At 42.0% G+C, this 21,464-nt stretch overlaps 1 protein-coding gene across 3 annotated transcripts in view; it reads left to right on the top strand.

The window, feature by feature from the left end:
- Positions 1 to 21,464, top strand: part of OSBPL10 (oxysterol binding protein like 10) — a 362,776-nt gene that overhangs the window by 334,833 nt on the left and 6,479 nt on the right. For all 3 annotated transcript variants that reach the window (XM_075827172.1, XM_075827173.1, XM_075827174.1), the window contains 3 exons: positions 9,831 to 10,017; positions 12,917 to 13,099; positions 19,699 to 19,852. In XM_075827172.1, the coding sequence (XP_075683287.1) occupies positions 9,831 to 10,017; positions 12,917 to 13,099; positions 19,699 to 19,852 (524 nt within the window). The remainder of the gene's footprint in view (positions 1 to 9,830; positions 10,018 to 12,916; positions 13,100 to 19,698; positions 19,853 to 21,464) is intronic.

A 21,464-nucleotide genomic window follows, 5' to 3' on the forward strand; every position in this document is an offset into this window, starting at 1 on the left:
TATAGTTTTACACTTTAGTCTAGTTCTATATATTTATACAACTGCCTCTCACTGGTATCAAATAGTTTTCAAATTGATCCCAACAAATCCTAACGGATCCCATTGACTTATAGTAGGTTCTGTCAGGTTTCTGTCTGTGTTCCAGTATTTTGGACTGCAAGACCAGTGCTGCAGACTATGCTATACTTACCCTTACAATTTTTGCAACCCTTGTCTGAAAGCAAAAAACGCTAATGTGAACACAGTCTAGGAGTGTGTATATCGAATGCCTATAAATAAAGGCATTACCCTGCTTTCCGCATCTTTGGAAGAAAGCATGGATTTTTTTTGTCTTTGGAATTTAAATTACCAACTTGATTTACAGTAGTGAAAACTTGTTTGGTTTCTAAAATATATTAAAACATTGAACCGTAAATGGAAAACTATTTATCTTTAATGTCAAGTTTACTTAGGGAACAAAGTATCGAATGTATTTGTTCCCTTGGGCTTCAAATGTTATGCATGTCCTGTCAGAAAAATAATACATTTACTGTCACAGCTGAGAACCTTGTTCAGTGTGCTGTGAAAACTTTGCTGAGATGACATGAACTCCATTAGTCTAATCGCTACTGATCACTTTCCAAACACTGTAAAAATGACCTCACAGCCCATAGAATTGTGCAACCAACATGTCTAAATGTCACATTTCTAAGAAGCTTGACTTTTAAGTAATTGTACATCCTCTCCGCATCAGACCTCTCTTCGATCAACATTAATCTTTAAAGGGGTTATCTCATGAATCATTTCCATACCAAACGTCCTGATATGCTTTCAAAAGCCATTTTAATATAATTTGCAGTGTATTTAGCAAAAAAACAAACCTTTTTCATCATGTTTTGCTTCCCTGTGTCCTCCTTGGGGCTGCTTATAATCTGTTCTGCTGGGGAAGGGTCTATGATTAGAACTAGTCTTCTGGCAATATAGTCCCTACTTACTTCTGTAGAAGGAGTCTCTGCTATACTGCTATGCTACTGCAGAGACTCTGCTCCTTCCCTAACAAGCAGGGCAGAAAGCTATTTCTTTTGGCTGCTCTGAGGATCACTATGCAGAGACTTGACTGTGGGGAGCGTGACTGAGCATGTGTCCACCAGCACTCAACTCATCAAGTGGAAGTGCACATTGCTTTACGCTTTAAACAGGTAGTGCCATACTATGTAAGTATATGTCATTACTCTTCAATGGATAATTTTAGCCATATAATTAATGATATTTAATGGTGGAACAACTACTTTAAGAAGAATATGACTTTTCTGAGCCTGTAAATAACCTTTAATATTAATATGACTTAAGGCCCTTTTATACGCGCCAATTATCAGGGCAGCAATCGGTCATAGAATGCTCGTTGCCAATAATTGCCCTGTGTAAACAGGGCAGCGATCTCTCTGTATAAACAGGGAGACACGGTGCCAACATGATAATAATGTATGGGGACAAACGCGATCGGAGTAACAAGCGCTCGTCCCCATTCTAGCTCTTTATGAAAGGAGCAAACAAGCGCCGATGAACAAGCTGTCTCGTTGATCGTCGATCGTTTACAAAGCCCAGGACGTGCCTTGTAAGAGCACCTTAACGCCTCATGTACACGACCGAGTGTGCCGTCCGAGTCCCGTCAGTGATCCGAGGAAAGATAGGACATGTTCTATCTTTCCTCGGATCGGAGACTAGGACCATTTTTCACGGACCTGATTTACCCGCTAAAGTGAATGGGTCCGTGAAGACTATCGGGTGCCACTCAGATGCCGTCAAAAACGGCCCGAGTGGCACTACGGTCGTGTGTATGAGGCATAAGTCTTCAACTAGTACGAGATATTTTCCACCAAGAGAAAGCCACCACATACAATTTGTTCTTTCAGGTATAATGGTAGACACCTATTAATTCTGTGAATCAGGCACTCGAGGAGATCAAGTGTTGACCAACCGGTGGCTTGCCGTGGACCAGAGCGGACGCATCCCAGCAGAGCTCCTGACTCCGCCGAGTGCAGACCGGGGATCCCGCTCCACTGCTCGCTGCCAGCTACTCTCCGGTAGGAACATCTCTCCCCCCGCACGGCCACGCTCAATTTGAGACCTTACCGGCCTCACTAGGCCGCCGGACATCTTGCGGCCTAGCGGCACGAGTGAAGCCGCGGCCTCGAGTACTAGAAGCGCGGCGGCAGCGCATCAGAGACCCTCGCCCGACGCACTCCCCGGAGCTCCCCTTGGTTTGCCTGTCATCCCTCCACCCTCGTCCTGGTGTGGGGCAAGCAGAGAAGGCTGCTCTACAGCCCTTGTCCTAGCCGTGTCCCGCCTCTGGACTTGCGGCCTACAGCGGGAGGAGAAGCCCCGGCCTCGATTTGGGCCTCCCCGCTCGCGGACGAGACCTCCCCAGCCCCCAGATACCGGTCACCTCGCTGAAGGTCTCGCAGGGGGAAGCCTGAGCACCCGTGACTGAAATGAACTGACCTGGAGGTGAGAGGGAGAGGGGGCCAGAATCACTCCAAACACCATCCTTCCGGCCTACTTACACCTTACACCCTGCACCTGGCTGGGGGGGCTAGCTGCTGCAGCCAACGTACCCACACAGATCAGGCCCTTAACTACCATCCCTGGGCCAGAACGGCAAGCACAAGGGGCATCTTATGCACCTGCATCCTACTCCACCTATATTACACTGGAATATCCTTGCAGTTCCCCAGCACATTGCCATCTTGAACCATATTGCTATTGTCACTATACTACTATAAGGACGACCCTGGCTCTAATTTCTGAGGAAGACCTCTTGCCCACAGATTTGCACCTCTTGAGTGGGGGACAAACTTCCGTATCTATGTTGCATTAACTTGGCCACTCTTCTCGGATCGACATCCAAAAGCTTTACCGTCAGCAATGAAACCTTCATAACCTTACACATGGTCTAACTACCTGATTCTACTTACCCGCAGACCTAGCTGCTTGTATGATGGTCAAGATTGGGCAACAAAAAGCAAGAGACGCTACTGTACAGTCTAAAGCCACCAGTCTGGATAACTTCGTTAAAAAGCCTCAGCCCCCAAACGTCAGGGATCACCTCTCCACTACCACTAGACACGAGAAAGACATGTCTGTTAAGGCCCAGGCTGCGCCCGTAGCAGATGCTGACAGTGACATGGAGGATACCGTGCCTACCAGGGACTTGCCCATATCCAGATCCTTTATTAGCAGGGTCCTGAACAAGGCACTAGAACCGGTCGTCAAAGAGCTAGGTGACATCAAACAAGAAGTCTGTCAGATTGGCAACAGAGTTGAGCAGTTGGAGTCTATACAAGCCCACCTAATCCATCACGCTGAAGCTTCCAGTCCTCTTTTATCGCCTGTCAGACCCACCTGAACTCGGTCATGGACTGGCTGGAAGACCAAGATAACAGAGGGCGCCGTAATAACTTGCGCTTGAAGGGCGTATCTGAATCAATTCCGGACGAATCCTTGTATACCTCGATCAAACAAATTTTCGCCCAAATACTTGGCGATAACTACCGAGACGAAATCAGCATGGAAAGGGTTCACAGAGCTCTGAGAGCCAAACCTAAGCCCCAAGAGCCTCCACGCGACGTTATTTGCCGCCTTTTTAGCTCAAAGGTCCGAGATGACATCTTGAAGCATTCGAGACTTTGTGATTCCCTCTTGTGGGAGGGTTCGAGGGTTTCCGTCTACCAAGATCTGTCAAGAGCCACGTTATCCAAACGCCAAATTCTGAAACCCTTCACGGAGTCCCTCCGGCGCAACAATATTGCATACAGATGGCTTTTCCCCTTCGGCATCTCCTTCATGATTGAAGGTAAAAGATTCATGGTTCATAAGCATGCGGACCTGGAGGCCGCACTGGTGGCCTTGAGAATTCCTGACCTGAACGTTCCGGACTGGGCTGCGGTCCGATCTGCCGCCATTGCCCCCTCACACGCCCTGGGAAACCGCCAATCCGCACAAGATGACCAGGAATCGTAAAAGATCTGGGAAATCGGCGCCTGGCAGAGTCTCCATGGACACTACTTGAATCCCTGGATCTCCGGGAGCACCAGCGGCTCCACATATCCTTTTTCATATTAAAGCTCTTGTTTCCTTATATACTCAGTTACGCACCGCCACTTTTTTGTAACCTCGTTATATGCAACCTGCGGGTTCACGCCTTCTCCAGATTGCTTTATAATGTTAGACCACTACATACTTAGCTTTAATGTTATCTTGAATGTTATCATTGCATAGCACTATCTCAAACCTACTATTTTGGTTTGTCGATCTGAAATGTACTGTTATTATGGTACATACTTTGCCTATCTCCAGGCTTTTGTTTTGTTTTGTTACATCATTTTGTTTTGTGATACCAGTTTTAACCCTGTCTCTCCCAAATTTCGAGATGTTTTTTGTACCCGCTGAGATACTGAAACTTCCATATAAGAATGTGATGCCTCTATTCGCTGTCCTCCAACTATTTCTTTCTCACCGCTATGTCACTTGGTCACCTAGTGGCGCTACCCCCCTGTCTCCACCACTTATGTTTCTCTATGACTAGTTCAGATATCTGTGTAACCTCCCTCAACACCAAAGGCCTGAATGACCCCAGGAAAAGGAGTCAAATTTTAGCGCTCCTGAAAAAGGAGAGGGCAGATGTCATTCTTTTACAGGAAACCCACTTTAAACCCCAAAAGCTACCCACTCTCTCACACTACCATTACACAACATGGTTCCATAGCACTCATCCTTCCTCCTCCTCCAAAGGGGTTAGCATAGCTTTTAAGAAGAATGTACCCTACATCCACTTAGTGTCTAAATCTTTTCATTAAGGGAACTCTTGCTGGCTCGCCCATCTCCTTTGCTAGTTTATATGCTCCTAATCAGGGACAGCCTCAATGGTTAATTAAAACATTAAATTATTTAAGGAATTTGCAGAGGGACTTTTGGTGGTGGGGGGAGATTTTAATGTTTCACTAGATCCCCTGCTAGATACGTCCTCCGCCAGGCCACCCATTGCGCACTCCTCCCTCAAAAAAATTAGAAGCTGCCTCCAACACCTGAACCTGATAGATGTCTGGCGACTTCATTTCCCTACTACTAAAGATTATTCCTTTTATTCTCATACCCATGGGACCCACCATAGGATCGATTATCTCTTTATTTCTAGTAGACACCTACCTATGGCGACTGTCCCTCGCATAGGCTCGATAACCCTATCTGACCACGCCCCCATCTCTCTTAACCTCAACATGGAAAACCTGCCCCCCAGGGCGTGGACTTGGTCCTTGAATGAAACCCTTTTGGATGATCCCCGCAATGTAACCTCCCTGTCTGCCCATCTTGTCGACTTCTTTCAGAGAAACGAAGCTCCTGATATCTCAATGCCAATTGTGTGGGAAACGCACAAAGCCTTCATCAGAGGGGAGCTCATTGCTCTTGGTGCTTATTTAAAAAAACAAAGAGAGAAGGAGCTCAACTCCATACTCTCGCAGATTTCTGCTCTTGAGAGAGTGGGTAAACGCTCACAAGCGCTTGAGATACAGGGGAAGTTGAGTGACTTACGGAAGAAGTTGAAGGATTTACTTAATATTAAGTCAGCTAAAATTTATCAGCGTAGCGCTTTCAAATTTTATGCGCACGGGGATAGAGGCTCCAAAGTCATGACCAAACTTCTTAAAAAACGTACAGAACAATCCTTTATCAAAGAGATCAAGACCCCCTCAGGTTCTCTATCTTCTGATATTGGAGATATAACAAGGGAGTTCTTGCAATACTATACATACCTATACAACTTGCCCGAACCTTCGGACTCGCACACTCTCACTGAACAATTTCTCCAACATATAAATCTCCCCTCCCTCACGGACGTAGATAGAGACTCTCTCACTCAGCCCTTTACATTAGATGAACTGTCCAAAGTTCTCTCATCCATACCCAATGGTAAAAGTCCTGGACCTGATGGCTTCCCCATTAGCTACTATAAAAAGTTTAAACAAGTATTGTTACCCAAATTTCTTAATGTATGCAATAGTCTTTTGGAGGGCTCTACTCTACCTCCGCAGGCTTTGGAAGCACACATTACCCTGTTACACAAAGAGGGTAAAGATAGTGCAGAATGTGGAAGCTATCGGCCCATCTCCCTCCTTAACACGGATCTCAAATGGTGGGCAAAACTTCTGGCCAACAGACTCAATCCTCTCCTCACCCGATTGATCAACCCCGAACAAGTGGGGTTTGTGCCCGAGAGGGAAGGCAAGCATAACACCACCAGACTTCTTAACATAATTCATCATGCCACACAGAAGGGGATCCCTTTAGTCTTACTAGGGACCGATGCCGAGAAGGCTTTTGATAGGGTCAGGTGGTCCTTTATGCTTGCCACTCTACATAAATTTGGTTTTCCTGACAAGTTTATATCTGCAGTTTTCTCTCTATACACTACACCCAAGGCTAATCTACGCTTGAACGGCACAATCTCACCCTCCTTTAGCATAAATAACGGAACAAGACAGGGCTGCCCCCTCTCCCCAGCCTTATTCATCCTTACCTTAGAAACACTCATTCAGAAACTCATACAGACTACTGATATCTCGGGCATACAACTGGGGAACCACATCCACAAGACAGCTGCTTTTGCAGATGACCTCCTGCTGCTGGTCACTAACCCTAAGCAAGCCTGCCCCTTAATACTGCAAGCTTTTAACTCCTTCGGCTATGTGTCAAACTTCAAAATTAATTACTCCAAGTGAGAAGTCCTTAATATTTCAGCACCGCTGGCGGATATATGCGACGTACAACAACTGGCCCCGTTCCAATGGCCGCAACATAGCATCAAATATCTGGGCGTCCAGCTTATTAAAAAATCCTCCCAACTCTATGCTGCCAATTTCATCCCCTTACTAAACAAGATTAAAACCCAGTTACATTCCCTGCGGATCCCCTTCCTATCCTGGGTGGGCAGGAAAAACTACCTGAAGACTTACATTCTCCAACAAATCCTATACGTGCTTCAAACCATGCCCGTTTACATACCTAATACTTTCTTTAACTCCATCAAATCTCTATTCTCTAAATTTCTCTGGAACTCTAAAAAGCCGCGACTAGCACATAGACACCTGATTCTCAAACCCAGCTCCGGGGGTATGGGCCTTCCGGACATTCTAACCTATTATAAAGCCATACACCTTGGTAGGTGGGTTTCCTTGAACAGGACCAGAGACATGTCTCCAACCCTAGCTGCGGAAAGAGCTCTGCTTCCTCCAGGTTTACAAGCTCGACTATGGTGCCCTTTTTTAAAAACGGGACTTACAAACTCCATAAGCCCTACAATTAAAGGCACCGGTTTAGTATCTCAGAAATTTTTCTGCGACTGCACTCCGAGGAAAAAAACACTACCGCTTACACCCCTACACCTTCTCCCAATACTCACTAATTGCACAGCTGACCCTGATACCTTCTGGTCTTCTTTACAATACAATACTGTAGTTGATACTTTTGGAGATGGGCAAGTCCCCACCTTGCAATCCCTTTTACCTGCAGATACACACCTGCCCATCCCTTTCTTACACTCCTTAGGTTTCAAAGAAACAAGCAACCTCTTCCTGAAGATGTTTCCGGATATCTCAGAACCCTCCTGGTTGGAGACATATTTGCTAAATATACTCTGGCCTGGTTTTAGATGGCTCTCCTGCCAAACCTAGTTTTCTTCTGGCCTGGGAGAAGGAACTGGAAGTTACCTTCAGTAGGGAAGATACGTCTTTTATTCTAAAGCACGTATTTGGCTTCTCTAGATGCGTTAAAATTCAGGAGAACTCCTTTAAAACCACAACCAGGTGGTACAGAACTCCAGATTTTTTGTACAAAATCAGTCTGATTCCATCCAACCAGTGTTGGAGGTGTAATGCTGGCGTGGGTAGCATATCGCATATCTGGTGGGGCTGCCCCTCGATCAAGCCCTTCTGGGATAAAGTGTCTGACACAATTCAGAAAGTTACGAAACAAACGCTCCCCCTCGGGGCTCCTCTAGTTCTCCTATGGGCTCCATCTCAAAATTTCCGCCCGAAGCGTAATGATCTGATAACTCAAATGATTACAGTGGCTAAACTACTGATCCCACTCCACTGGAAATCGTCCGCACCCCCGACTTTCCGTGAGTGGTTAGATAAGATGGACTCTATTGGCAGGATGGAGGAGCTCTTGAGCTGGGAACTCAGAAAGCATGAGGACTATTTGAAGGTGTGGACTCCGTGGCTGACTTTTCGTGCCTCTCATCCCCTCCCAAACCAGCTTCCCTTACCCCTTAGGATCTATGGGGGGTGACTAGTGTAGTTCCTCTTAGGATTGTACAGGCCTCCTATACATGGGGAGACCCTAACACTACTCCTGCCCTCTCAAACCTTGCATGACATCGGTTTTCTCTCTCTGTATCTCTATCTTATCTCATTTTTTCTCACGTTCTGACATGGGTACCCAGTTTATTGTTCTACTTTATTGTTTACTGTTTCTCATCCTGCATGGTCATTATTGAACAGAACTTCGGCCTGCGTGCAGTAAGATTTATATGCCCGTGATCTGTGTACGGATGCTTTTCTTTCTGTTTATCTTGTCGTATATTTTCAATAAAACAAAGATTTGATTTTAAAAAAAAGTGTTGACCAACCCAGTCATACTGAAAGTGAAAAAGGGACATTCACTGATGACGGTTAACATTGAATAACATTAAAACAAAAAAATAAATACTGTATTAGTTTTAGTTATCCATTTATGAAAATAAGTTGTGAAGTAATCTAAAGTTATTCCCTCAATTTAATAGCATTTTCTGTCCAGGGGCAAAATATTTTCTCATTCATTGCTTATCTGACAATAATTTTTTGCATCAAAATTGCATCCATTTTACCAATAAAATATACTCTTGTGTCACTTTCGTACAACTATTTTTTGTGGCTGCTCTACCAACCCCTTCTGCCAAAGATCAAATAGATACAACAGTGCAGCAGGTAGAAACGATTCAAGCTCAAAGAGTCCTGATCTAGACAGTGTGCTGGGATACCAAAGGGGCTGTCCATTTACTTTTTGTTATACAGGCCCTCTGACAAAAAGCTGGTAACACCTAACCTTTGGCCCAAAGCCTGACATTGGTAAATTATTCTAGTAAAGTAATAGCGGAGTCATAAAAATGATGCACCCCCTTGACAGTTCGTGTCTTCCTTCAATGTCCGTTTGCCACCCATCCAACCACCCATCCAATGTACAAACACTGACTGATGTAAGAATTAGAGATTAAGTGAACAATAGCATTTTTGGTTGGTAAAATGAATCGAGCAATAATGACATTTGGAAGTCTGAAGACATTTTAGTGTATTTTCCGGGATTATGAAAACCAAAAAACGTTTTATAGTTTTGACTCCAGATTGTACCGATCATTTTTTTAAAATCTATTTTTACAGGGTACATGTCTTCTAGACAGAACAAACGAGAGAAAATAGTTAATCATTGTATGGATCATGTCTGAAACGTCCCAACGGAAGTAAATAAGTATTACAAATATGTGGTAGTCAGCACAGTCTGTATGTAATGTGTAAAATGTCCTTCGGTATTGTATATTCATTTTCCTAGATTAGAAAAAAATACTGTTAGTCTATTGTAATTTGACGTTTTGCCAACAGCACGTCCTTTGAGAAAACTGTACTACAAAAACCCTATTTACCACTATGTAGTATACCTTGTAATTGATTTATTTACTTCCATTATAGCAGTAACACACTTTTTAAAGTATATTCTACAGCTAACTGTGTGTTCCTTTGTGTGCTTTTCTAATAACTCAGGGGTGCTCAAGCTGATGGAGTATGGAGAGGAATATGTATTTACTCTTCCCAGTGCCTATGCTCGTTCTATACTCACTGTTCCCTGGGTAGAATTGGGAGGTAAAGTCAATATTACCTGTGCCAAGTCGGGATATTCTGCCACAGTTACATTCCACACCAAGCCTTTCTATGGAGGAAAAGTGCACAGGTAAGAGAAGATATAGCTACACTTTTTGTTCACATTGGAACTTAGAAAATGGTAGATTTGATTTTTCCTTTCCAGAGATTTTAATATGACAGTCAAAACTATGAAAGTTTGGAACAGGCTGCAAACTGTCAATTTGTTAATGTGTACAGGTAAAACATTAGCTTGTAGTCAGTCGCTAAGAACAATCTGACAGAACTTGTAATGTCTATGTGGCAAAATTTCTTTTCAATGATTTTTATTGAAATTTTTTCTAAACATAAAAACATGCATTGCACATGTTAGTCAGGTCTTATTAGGCTCGGGCTCCAGACAATTTTAGAAAATATTATGTAAGGTACAGACCTATCATAAATAGGAGCATCATTGATAAGTTCACCGTTCATTGGAACAGATGAAGATTTCCACCTTCTAGCTATCAAAAGACATGAAGACTGAAGTATGGCGCAAAATGGTTCTGGTCATAGTAGGGAATCATTTATGCTCAGAAGCAGGAGGACTAATTCGGGCCTTAAGCCTATTGGAGGTAGACAAACTCTACCCAGGGGCCCGGAAACAGAATCCCAAAAGGGGCTAATGATAGGGCCTATTTCAGAATCTATAGAATAATGACCTAGCTCTCCACAGCCTCTCCAGCACTCCGCAGAGGAAAGTGGGTATATGCGGGATAGTCTAAGGGGACTAATATCATCAAGGCAAATGTTTTTGGTATTGCTCCCATTGGGAAGCACACTGATTTGATCGTTTTGCCAACTTAAGCACAAAAGTGGCAAATTTCAGTGAAAAACTTTTTCTTCTAAATCTTTAATGTTTTTTTTTATCCCTACTAAACAAGCCATGTTGACTTTTCTTCAGCAAGTGCAGAGGAAACGGCAGGGAAATCTTCAGCGGCAAATCTTTTGGTGCAGATTTGCGTTCGAATTTGCCGCTGCGGATCCGCTAAAATAAATCTTGGTATGCTCACCTGCCCAACTTTCTGCCACTTCTATAGTAATGCTAGCCTGGTCCCCACCGGTTTCTATATCCTGGCATCCAGTGATGACATGTGGACACGTGTAACTGCTGCAGTCTGTGATTGGCTGCAGTGGTCACGTGTCTATACATCACATCATTGCTGGAGGCCAAGATATATAGACCGGCGGGGGGACCAGGATTATGTTACCATGGGTGTTGCAGAAAGTGAGTATAGAACTGCTTTATTTATTTTACAATTGTCCGCAACTGCAGATTTTGCTGCAGGTTTTCTTGTGGATTTTGACTTCCCTTTTAAACTCCATAGGAAAAATCTGCAACAAATCCGCAATTAATCCGTGACTGAAGTTGACACTATTGGATTTAAAAATGCGGACTATAGGTAAATTTATTCACAGAAAATATCTGCAGCGTGTGGATGAGATTTGCTCAAATCTCATCCGCTTTACTGCTACTGTGTTCCACTTCAGATTTTCCACAAATCCGGTCCGAAAATCTGCAGTGTTTCCGCTAATTGTGAACATCAGTTTTAAGTACTAAACTTCACACAAATGGTTTTGTCAACAGCATGTTCTGAGGAGTCAGTGAGGATAGGAGGTAAAAAGAGTGTGTTATTGTGTGGTACAGATGTCTGATTGTCAGACCAGAAGCTAAACAATAAGGCCTCATGCACACGACCGTAGCCATGTGCACAGCTGTGATTTTCGAGTCGGCCGGGGGCGGACTGTCACCCGCAAGCCGCCCGTAATTCGCGGGCCATGCATATGGCCGCGGCCATTATTTGCTATGAGCCTAGACCGCAGAACACGACCGTAATAAGACTTGCCCATTCTTTCTGCGGTCTGGGCTCCTGGGCCATTCACGGATCGTGGAAACCACGATCGTGTGCATGGCTCCATAGGATTGTATGGGGCCGCAATTCTCCCGTGGATTTTCAGGGGAATTGCGGCTGCAAAAGCACGTTCGTGTGCATGGGGCCTAAGTGGAGAAATTTGAAAACGGATTTGTTGGCAAAATGTGGGCTTCTAAATAGGGATTCATCTCTACCTATGAGGAATGATCCAAACTCCTAGACTAAAGTCCATACATGTAAGGAATAATGCTTATACATATCTTTATATATTACTCAATATCAGTAGCTGTCTGGCCTCCATTTTTTTCACACTGTGGTTATCACCTTTGTTTTTAATATGTGAGCTTTTATGTTTTGTATCAATAAAACTTATATATTTTATCAGCAACAGCGTGGTTTTGACTCTATCTTTAGGTTTTCATTCTAATTTTTCATGAGTCACCGCTGATGTTATCAATAGTCATGGGCGTCTTTCTATTGCATGCCCTTCCCCTACATACGATATATGACTAGATTACATTTATCTTATTTGATTAAGAGGGGTACTTAGGTTGTCCTCCATATTGGTTTACCATGACGATCTAATGTGTCCACTGAAAGCAGATGTTGGGGAAAATAAAGATCGGGCATTCTGAATTTCAAGATGGCTGATGCTTTGTTCCCATGGAGATACTGTAAGGGTCGACTCTTTCTTTCATGTGTATGGCCACCTTTAAACTTTGACAGTCTCATTATGTAAACTTATGTATGCTTCTACATGTTTCAACTTCACAGTAATGACACTTGAAGAGCCTTTCACCACCTGTAAGTGGAGAAATTTGGAAACTGACTTGTTGCGCAGTACACCTTTAGATACATCCAGGGATTTTTTTTCACCCCCTAGAATAAGGATAATTGGCAACCTCTTATTGTTTAAGCTTCATCTGGATCAACACTGCAGGATGATAGGTAGAACTACATGGACTTGTGCCTTTTCTATTATTTTTTTTAGCCTTACGTACTACGTTACTGTGATTTACAAACAAACCATTCTTTTTATTGGTTATATGTTTTTTTGATTTTTATTTTTAAATCTAGAGTCACAGCTGAGGTTAAACACAACCCCACTAACATAATAGTTTGTAAGGCCCAAGGGGAATGGAACGGAACTCTGGAATTCACATACAACAGTGGAGAGACCAAAGTAATTGATACCACTAAGCTCTCAGTTATTAGGAAAAGAATTCGACCCCTGGTGAAACAAGGACCTACTGAATCAAGGTATGTACATTTATGACATCATATGCGATCTGTAAGGTAAGTCTCCGTTATAAACTTTCACAAATGTAATCAATAAATTGCGTTCCATACTGTTTTAATTCTTCTAACTGAAATATTTAGAAACCTGACCATAGTAATTTTTCACTAGTTTCAATGATTTGAAAACAATGCTAAATTTAGTTTTGGGTCCACATCTCTAGTCCTATTAAAAATATAATACAGGACCAGTCCTGCACCCATCTGGTCCAACATTGAAATTTTACCATATTTAGAAGCAAAAAAAACGTACTACTCTGTATCACCAAATTATATGTACCGTATTTTTCGGACTATAAGACGCAGTTTTTAGCAAGAATAAATATTGCTAAAAAGTCCCTGTATCTTACAGTTGGCAGTAAAGGGACCGCTTCCTCACTTAACCCCGTGCCGGCACTTCATGGAGCGTGGAGGGGATGATGTTTGGAGCGGAGCGTGTTTATGTGCGGAGTCCGCTCCATACACTACAGGTGTCAGCTGACACGCTGTTCTAACGGCCAGCAACAGCGATCGGGCTGTTCCTGGCCGTTTAACTGGTTAAATGCCACGGTCAATAGCGACAATTATAGGGGTTTCCCATGAAGGACATTTATGACATATCCACAGGATATGTCATAAATGTCAGATAGATGCGGGTCCCACCTCTGGGACCCGCACCGATCACTAGAACGGAGCCCCCTAAACCCTGTTCTATCTTTTGCGGCTCCGCTGTCTCCCGGCCACTTCCTGGTTAGATGGTTGGGAGTTACAGAAACAGCCGAGTGCCCGCTAAGCTACGCTGTTTTCCGTAACTCCCATAGAAATTAATGGGAATTACGTAAGCAGCGTAGCACCGTGAGCTATGCTGTTTCTGGAACTCAGTAGCTACGAAAACAGCGTACATGTTAGATTTACGGAAACAGCGTAACTCGTTGAGCTACTCTGTTTCCGTAACTCCCATAGAACTAAATAGTAGTTACGGAAACAGCGTAGCTCGCAAGCCACGCTGCTTCTGTAACTGCCATTCACTACTATGGGAGTTACTGAAACAGCGTAGCTCATCCATGTATTGCAGTGTATCGTACTGGTTCAAGTCCCCTATGTGGAACTAATAAAATGTTTTAAAACAAAAGTTATAAATGTTCAGGAGTGTAAAAAAATATTAAAAGTTAAAAGAAACAACCTTTTCCCATTTTTCCTCAAGCACAATGTAAAAAAATTAAATATGGTATCGTTGCATTCTAAAAAGTCCGAACTATTACAATATAGCATTATTTGACTCGCACAGTGAACGGCGTAAAAAAATAAATTAATACCCCAGAATCGTTGTTTTTTTGGTCACCTTAGCCCTAATAAAAATTAAATAAAAGTGATAAAAAAATCGTATGTAGCAAAAAATGGTGGCAATAATAACTACAGCTTGTCTCGCAAAAAATAAGCCCTAACGCTGCACAATCGATGAAAAAATATAATAGTTATGGCTCTCAGAATGTGGTGAAACATAACAATTTTTTTTCAATAGTTTTTTCTTTGTAAAAGTAGTCAAATATGAAATTTGTAACTATTTTCTGTTGTCTAAAACCTGGGGGCGTCTTTTAGTCAGGTGCGTCTTATAGTCCGAAATATACGGTATATAACTGTATTTATACCCATTGTATACTTCCTCGTTAACAGGGCAGGACTGAAACATTAACCTATTCCAAAGCAACAATACATTCTAAGCTTCTATTGGATATTAGGAATGATCCAATCAGCATTAGACAATCCCCCATATAAATGGAATGCCTATGTCCGGAGCATGAGCTAAAACCAGTCCAAAACTGATTTTAGGGACCTTGGTCTAACTCAATAAACATGTTTGCTTTGACTGATGTAACTCTGTATATGTGATGACATGAACACATTAACCCTACAATGACAGTATATATACACTATATGGACAAAAGTATTAGGACACACCTCCTAATCATTGAATTCAGGGGTTTCATTCAGCCCTATTGCCACAGGTGTATAGAATCCAGCACCTAGCCATGCAGTCGCCTTTACAAACATTTGTGAAAGAATGGGTCACTCTAAAGAGCTCACTTAATTTCAGCGCGGTACCGTAATAGGATTACAGCAATAGGTCAGTTCATAAAATTTCTTCCATTATCAAGTGATATTATTTAATTATTAGTTTGGTGTGGAAGAACTTGACTGTTCCCCATCGATCACCTTTGGGATGAACTAGAATGGAGATTGCAAGCCAGGCACTCTCATCCAACATCAGTGTCTGACCTCACAGATGCTGTAATGGATGACAAAATTTCTACAGACACACTCCAAAATCTTGTAGAAATCCTTCCCAGAAGAGTGGAAGCTGTTTAAGCTGCAAAGGGGGGATCAACTCCATATTAATGTTTATGGATTTAGAATAAGATGTCACAAAAGCTCCTGTAGATGTAAAGTGTAGGCGTTCCAATACTTTTGTTCATATAGTGTGTATATATACTGAGCATGTTCTGTGAATCATTTATAATGCTGATTATGTTTCCAAACACTAGACAATAAAACATTTAATCTACGGCTCTGTAGCAAGCATGGTTATTAGATATCAAATAAACAAATCTCTTTGTCTTTTGGCCACATTAAAGGTAGTCATATACATGAAATATTTATTTTTTAATCCTCTGTTTATAGGATATGCTGACAATTTAATGTATGTGATGGGTTATAGACATTACTTTGGCAGCAAATCCCTTCAATATTTATATCTATCTATGGCCACCTTAAATTAAATTTTTCGCCTTTTAACACCATTTTATGCATATGTACAATATTCTTTGCTTATTAATATTATAATATATCTATTCAATGGTCAGTATTCAGGTTTTCTGATACAGAGCTCTAAATCCTCAAAATAGCCTATTTTTGAAAGCCACAATCGGTTTGGCACTGGCTAGACTAGAGTGTGGAGTCTAAGGAATGTCCCTGTCCTTCACCATTAACCTCCGCAAGGAGGTATGGACTTTCCCGGTCAGATTTTCATGTCGTGGTCCCCAGAATAGTCACCGATTGGCGGTGGGTGCTCTGTAACGAAGTCAAGAATGTGGCCAGGGGTTGTCAACAGATTAGTAGTCAGGAAGTGTCAAGCCGGAGGATGAGACAGAACTGCTGAAGTCAGGAGTCAGGCCAGGAGATACACCAGGAGTAGAACTACAGGAACCAAGCAACAAATTCTAAAGGCTGAGACAGGTTCATAATCCAGGAACAGGGCCAAGATCGGGATTAGAGTCAGGGACAGGTCAAATAGCAACAGGTACAATAGCCAAGCAAAGGGTGTACCTTGATCTGCAGATAAGGAGTGAAGGCTGGAGTCGCCTTTAATTAGGCCACCAGGACCTACGTCATCCCAGAGTGCCACTTGGCCCGGCAACCCGACGCTGCTAGCCATGCAGAAGAGAAGGGCAGCGGCCGGATCTAGCAGGGTTGCGGCTGAAGATAGGAGCAGAGGAGAAGGCATTGGGGAAGCGCGGCGCTTTAACTGGGCAAGATGAGTTACATAGCTAGAGAGTTAAAAGATAACTCTATGGCTACCACTAGAGGCAGCATAGGAACTTACTACATTTTGTTTTATCATTTATCAGAAAAACAGGGCTTTAGCTCCTATAAATATATATTATGAAATAAATCTGCACAAATTGTCAGGCAAAAATATATAATAGTGTTTTAGGATGGATACTTCAAACAGAAGTTCTCCTGAGAGTTAACAAATCTTATTCACTGTAAATTGATTATAAGAGTCTGCTTGGCATCTGGTAAACTGGCCATACACATAAGATATCACTTGACAGCTATTTCTCTTTTTTTTTTTATTTTTTATTGAACGTGTACATCAAAGCTTTTATATTATGTAAAAAAACATACGTTCGATATTAAAGCAAATTTGCAGCAATGGTTTCTGTGCGGAAACTTCACCATACATATGTAAAATGGGCAGTTAGAAGGGCCCAGGTTATGCATTTTACAAAGCGTTGTAGAATGAAATATGCCTCCAGCGATAGAGTAGCATCAGCAGGCAGCGGAGAGCAGCCATATTATCATTGTGAGATTTATGAAATAGAAGTTTATAGTGTAAATAAGTGGGAACATCACAGTTACACTTCATAATCTTCCTTCCTTGGAGCAGTGGAGAACCAGCGGTAGGAGCTTTTGTAACACAAGTTGTTAATGAATATTTCAAAGTCATTGAATAGAAAACATTGTAAAGAAACTAGCGAGTATTTTACATACTCCGCAGCGCTCTGCATTTCAAAAGAATTGAAGTAGCGTGAGACATATTATCCAAGTGAAATGAAAACATCTGCAACGGCGAGTTTCTGTAAGCTATGTTATTACCTCTAGATAATGTCACATGGAAACTTGACCGTAGAGATATCTCACTGAAATATATGGGCGGTGAGACATCTCCTGTTTTTTCGACTCCTACGTTATGTCAACAGTTAGGGGTACCTTCCTTCGTTTTTCTGTAAAAAAATAAATAAAAAATGATTGCATAATCTCAAGGGGAATTTGATCTATAAGTGATGCTTGGATTAGAAGACAAATTTGCATATCTGCACTGGTAAGGAAATCCTATTATTCCACATCCTCCATACATGTTCCATATCCCCAGATGCCTATATATCTGAATTAGGCTTCATGCACACAGCAAAGCTGCATGGAGTCAGTGCAGTGGCATACAGACATACAGAGTCCCTATTATTTAATATAAGTCTCTGTACACACCTGCGGAGCCTGCATTGCAGATTCCATTATTTTCGACTGGAAAAATAGAGCTGCATGCAGTGCTTTTTTCCTGTTAAAACGACAAACAACTCAGCAGAACTCGACGGACCCCATTATAAGTAGGGTTGGTCTAGTGCTGCTGGTGTCTGTCCTTGCCGATGGATTTGTCACAGGGTTGAGCCTTAAAGTGTAACTCGTTTTATTTATTTATTTTAAGCGAATATGACAAACTTTGCATTATATCTTATTAGGCACTTCTCCCCCTCCCTTGTGCACTGATAATTCACTGGTAAAATCCTATTAAGTGAAGCAGTGAGGAAGTCAGAAGTCTGAAGAGGGGAGGAGGAGGAGGGAGCTGCAGAGAGACACAGACAGACGCTTCTAGTAAGTGTTTTACTAGAATCCAGCACATTACACAGCATTAATGAGCAGTGTTCAGCGCTGGGTTAAGCTATAACACTTAATTAAAGCTGCAGAAGCGTCTCTGTGTGTCCCTCCTATTCCTCCCGCTCCCAGGATTCTGATAAGTGGCAAAAGAAGCATTTTTCTCTGAGATATACAGTGTATTCGGAAAGTATTTAGACCCTTTCACTTTTTTCACATTTTCTTATGTTGAGGCCTTGTGCGAAAATAAAAAAATTCTTAAATAGAAGAAGTTTGGAACAACCTCTTTCTAGAACTGGCCGCCCCACCAAACTAAGTAATCGGGGGAAAAGGGCCTTGATAAGAGAGGTGAGCATAAAACCAATGGTCACTCTGGCTGAGCTCCAAAGATTCTGTGTGCAGATTGGAGAAACTTCCAGAAGGTCAACCATCACTTCTCATCACCTGCCCAATTCCATTCCTACAGTGAAGCATTGTGGTGGCAGCATCATGCTGTGGGGGTGTTTTTCAGTGGCTGGGACAGGGAGAATTGTCAGGGTTGAGGGAAAGATAAATGTAGCAAAGTATAGAGATTTTCTTAATAATAACCTGATGCAGAGTGCTCTGGACCTCAGACTGGGCCAAATGTTCACCTTCCAACAAGACAATGACCCTAAGCACACAGCCAAGACAACACAGGAGTGGACCAGCCAGACCCTGACTTGAACCCAATCGAACATCTCCGGAGAAACCTGAAGATGGCTGTCCACCGACGGTCCCCATCCAACCTGACAGAGCTTGAGAGGATCTGCAGAGAAGAATGCCAGAAAATCCCCAAATCCAGGTGTGCAAATCTTGAAGACTGGAGAAGAAGACTGGAGGCTGGAAGAAGACCCAAGAAGACTTGAGGCTGTTATCGCTGCCAAAGGTGCTTCAAAGAAGTACAGAGTAAAGAGTCTAAATATTTGTCAATGCAAGATTTTCGTTTTTCCTTTTCAATAAATTAGCAAATATTACTAACATTCTGTTTTCACTTCGTCATTATGGGGTATTGAGTGCAGAATGATGGGGGAAAACTTAAATTATCTTTTTATTTTAGCACAAGGCCTCAACATAACAAAATGTGAAAAAGTTGAAAGGGTCTGAAGACTTTCCGAATACATTGTATTTCAAAGTTTCTTATATTCACTTGTACTATGGAGGTGCAGGATGGGCTCGTAGATTTATATTGGTGCCATATAATGGATCACTACAACAGAAATTCGTAATACAGTCATGAACATGGGGTCTTATACAGTAATAAGAGAATTTACATAAAATTTTAAAAAAAATTGTAAGGTTTTAACTGCTCCCATAAAGTAAACAATTTTGATGTGTTCGCTGGTGACTGCTTTCTTTTCACTTTTTCCTTATTTAAGCCAGTGATAAATTTATTAATTATTTTTTTTCCTCAGGCGTATTTGGGAAAATGTCACCAATGCCCTAAAAGTGGATAACATTGAAGCAGCATCAGAACATAAACACCAACTGGAAGAAAGACAGAGGGCAGAAGCAAGGCAGAGGGTGTCTAGGAACACTCCATGGAAGCCAAAGTATTTTATTAAAGAGGTAATTTTCTTTTAAAGGGGTATTTCCAGAGTCAACATTTATCACCAGGATAGGTGATAAGTGTCTGAATGCTGGCACATTCACTAGAGGAAACTTTGAGTGGAGCGATGGACAAGCATGCGTGGTGCCGCTCAATTCATAGTCTATGGGACTGACATAAACAGCCGAGCATTGTGCTTGCCTGTGGTCCAGTTCGTCCCATAGACATTGAAAGGAGTGTCAGGGCGCATGCTCAACTGTCGCTCTATTCAAGGTCCTTCTATATGTAGGTAGTCCAGTGATTTGAATCAGGGGGCTCGGAACCCCAGTTGTAGTGATTGGTGGGGGTCAGCTCTCAGACATTTATCACCTATTTGGGTAGGGGATAAATATCAATTCTGGAAACACCCCTTAAACTTACCTATACACTCTATAAAGTCTTCATTTTTATTTTCCTTGTGGAACTAAACCCGATACAAAACTTATTTTACAATATAAAGTAATATTGATACACTAATACACTCAAGATTATGTCCATTCAAAAGTTTATTAGATGAAATGTTGCATACTAAACAGGCAATAGACCTGCAGCATAGATAATGACACATAAGATGACGGGATTCCTCTGCTATAAGCGCACAAGAACATAGGACTATGGTGCACTGATAGTTTGTCGGAAATAAAAGCATTGCTGTGTGAAGCATCATGAAACATTGTAACCCGCTCTATTTGTATAAGCAAGAAGCTACTGAATAGTTTACTTCACAGATAATAGACTGCTGTAGAATTGTGAGATTAAGTCATGGATCATAGCAAAATCAGCCGGGCTGTGCAGTCAGTCTTGAAAAATATTTGTAGTAATAAGCAGAATCAAAAACTATGTTTGACTGAGCATTTGTGTAATGCCGCGTAAATTCCAATAGACATTGCATTGGTTATTGGCTTGTTCTTCACAGTAGTGTAAGCTAAGGGCACAGGCCATTTTCTAAAAAAAGATCAGGAGCGAGATACAAGATTCTCTTCAAACCTGAAAAGAAAGCTTTTTAATTGTACATATAGTGATCCCTCTTTAACCCTTACATGACTGGCCTATTTTGGCCCTTAAAGAGGCTCTGTCACCAGATTCTGAAATCCCTATCTGCTATTGCATGTGATCGGCGCTGCAATGTAGATAACAGTAATGTTTGTTGTTTTTTTTTAAAACTTTCATTTTTGGCCAAGTTATGAGCTATTTTATATATATGCAAATGAGGTTTGAAATGGACAACTGGGCGTTTTTTTTTCCGTTATGTCCAACTGGGCGTGTATTGTGTTTTTAACTGGGTGTGTTTACGTGTATGACGCTGACCAATCCGTGACCAGTCAGCATCATACACTCATCCCCATTGATTTACACAGCAGCGATGTGCAGCCACATAAACAGAGATTAACGTTACTGCAGTGTCCTGATAATGAATACACATGATCATCCAGCCTGGACTGTACTCAACTTTTGGGTTGAGTTAGATCATTCTTATTTAAAAAAAAATTTTTGTCTTTTGCAATGCAAAATTACGTCATGTAGAAAGAGTATATTATTTTATACAAAAATACACTGCCGTAGCGAGGAGGCAGCTGGCCAAACAGAGCACCC

The sequence above is a fragment of the Rhinoderma darwinii genome, chromosome 5 (genome assembly GCF_050947455.1).
Source record: "Rhinoderma darwinii isolate aRhiDar2 chromosome 5, aRhiDar2.hap1, whole genome shotgun sequence".
Taxonomy (NCBI): Eukaryota; Metazoa; Chordata; class Amphibia; order Anura; family Rhinodermatidae; genus Rhinoderma; species Rhinoderma darwinii.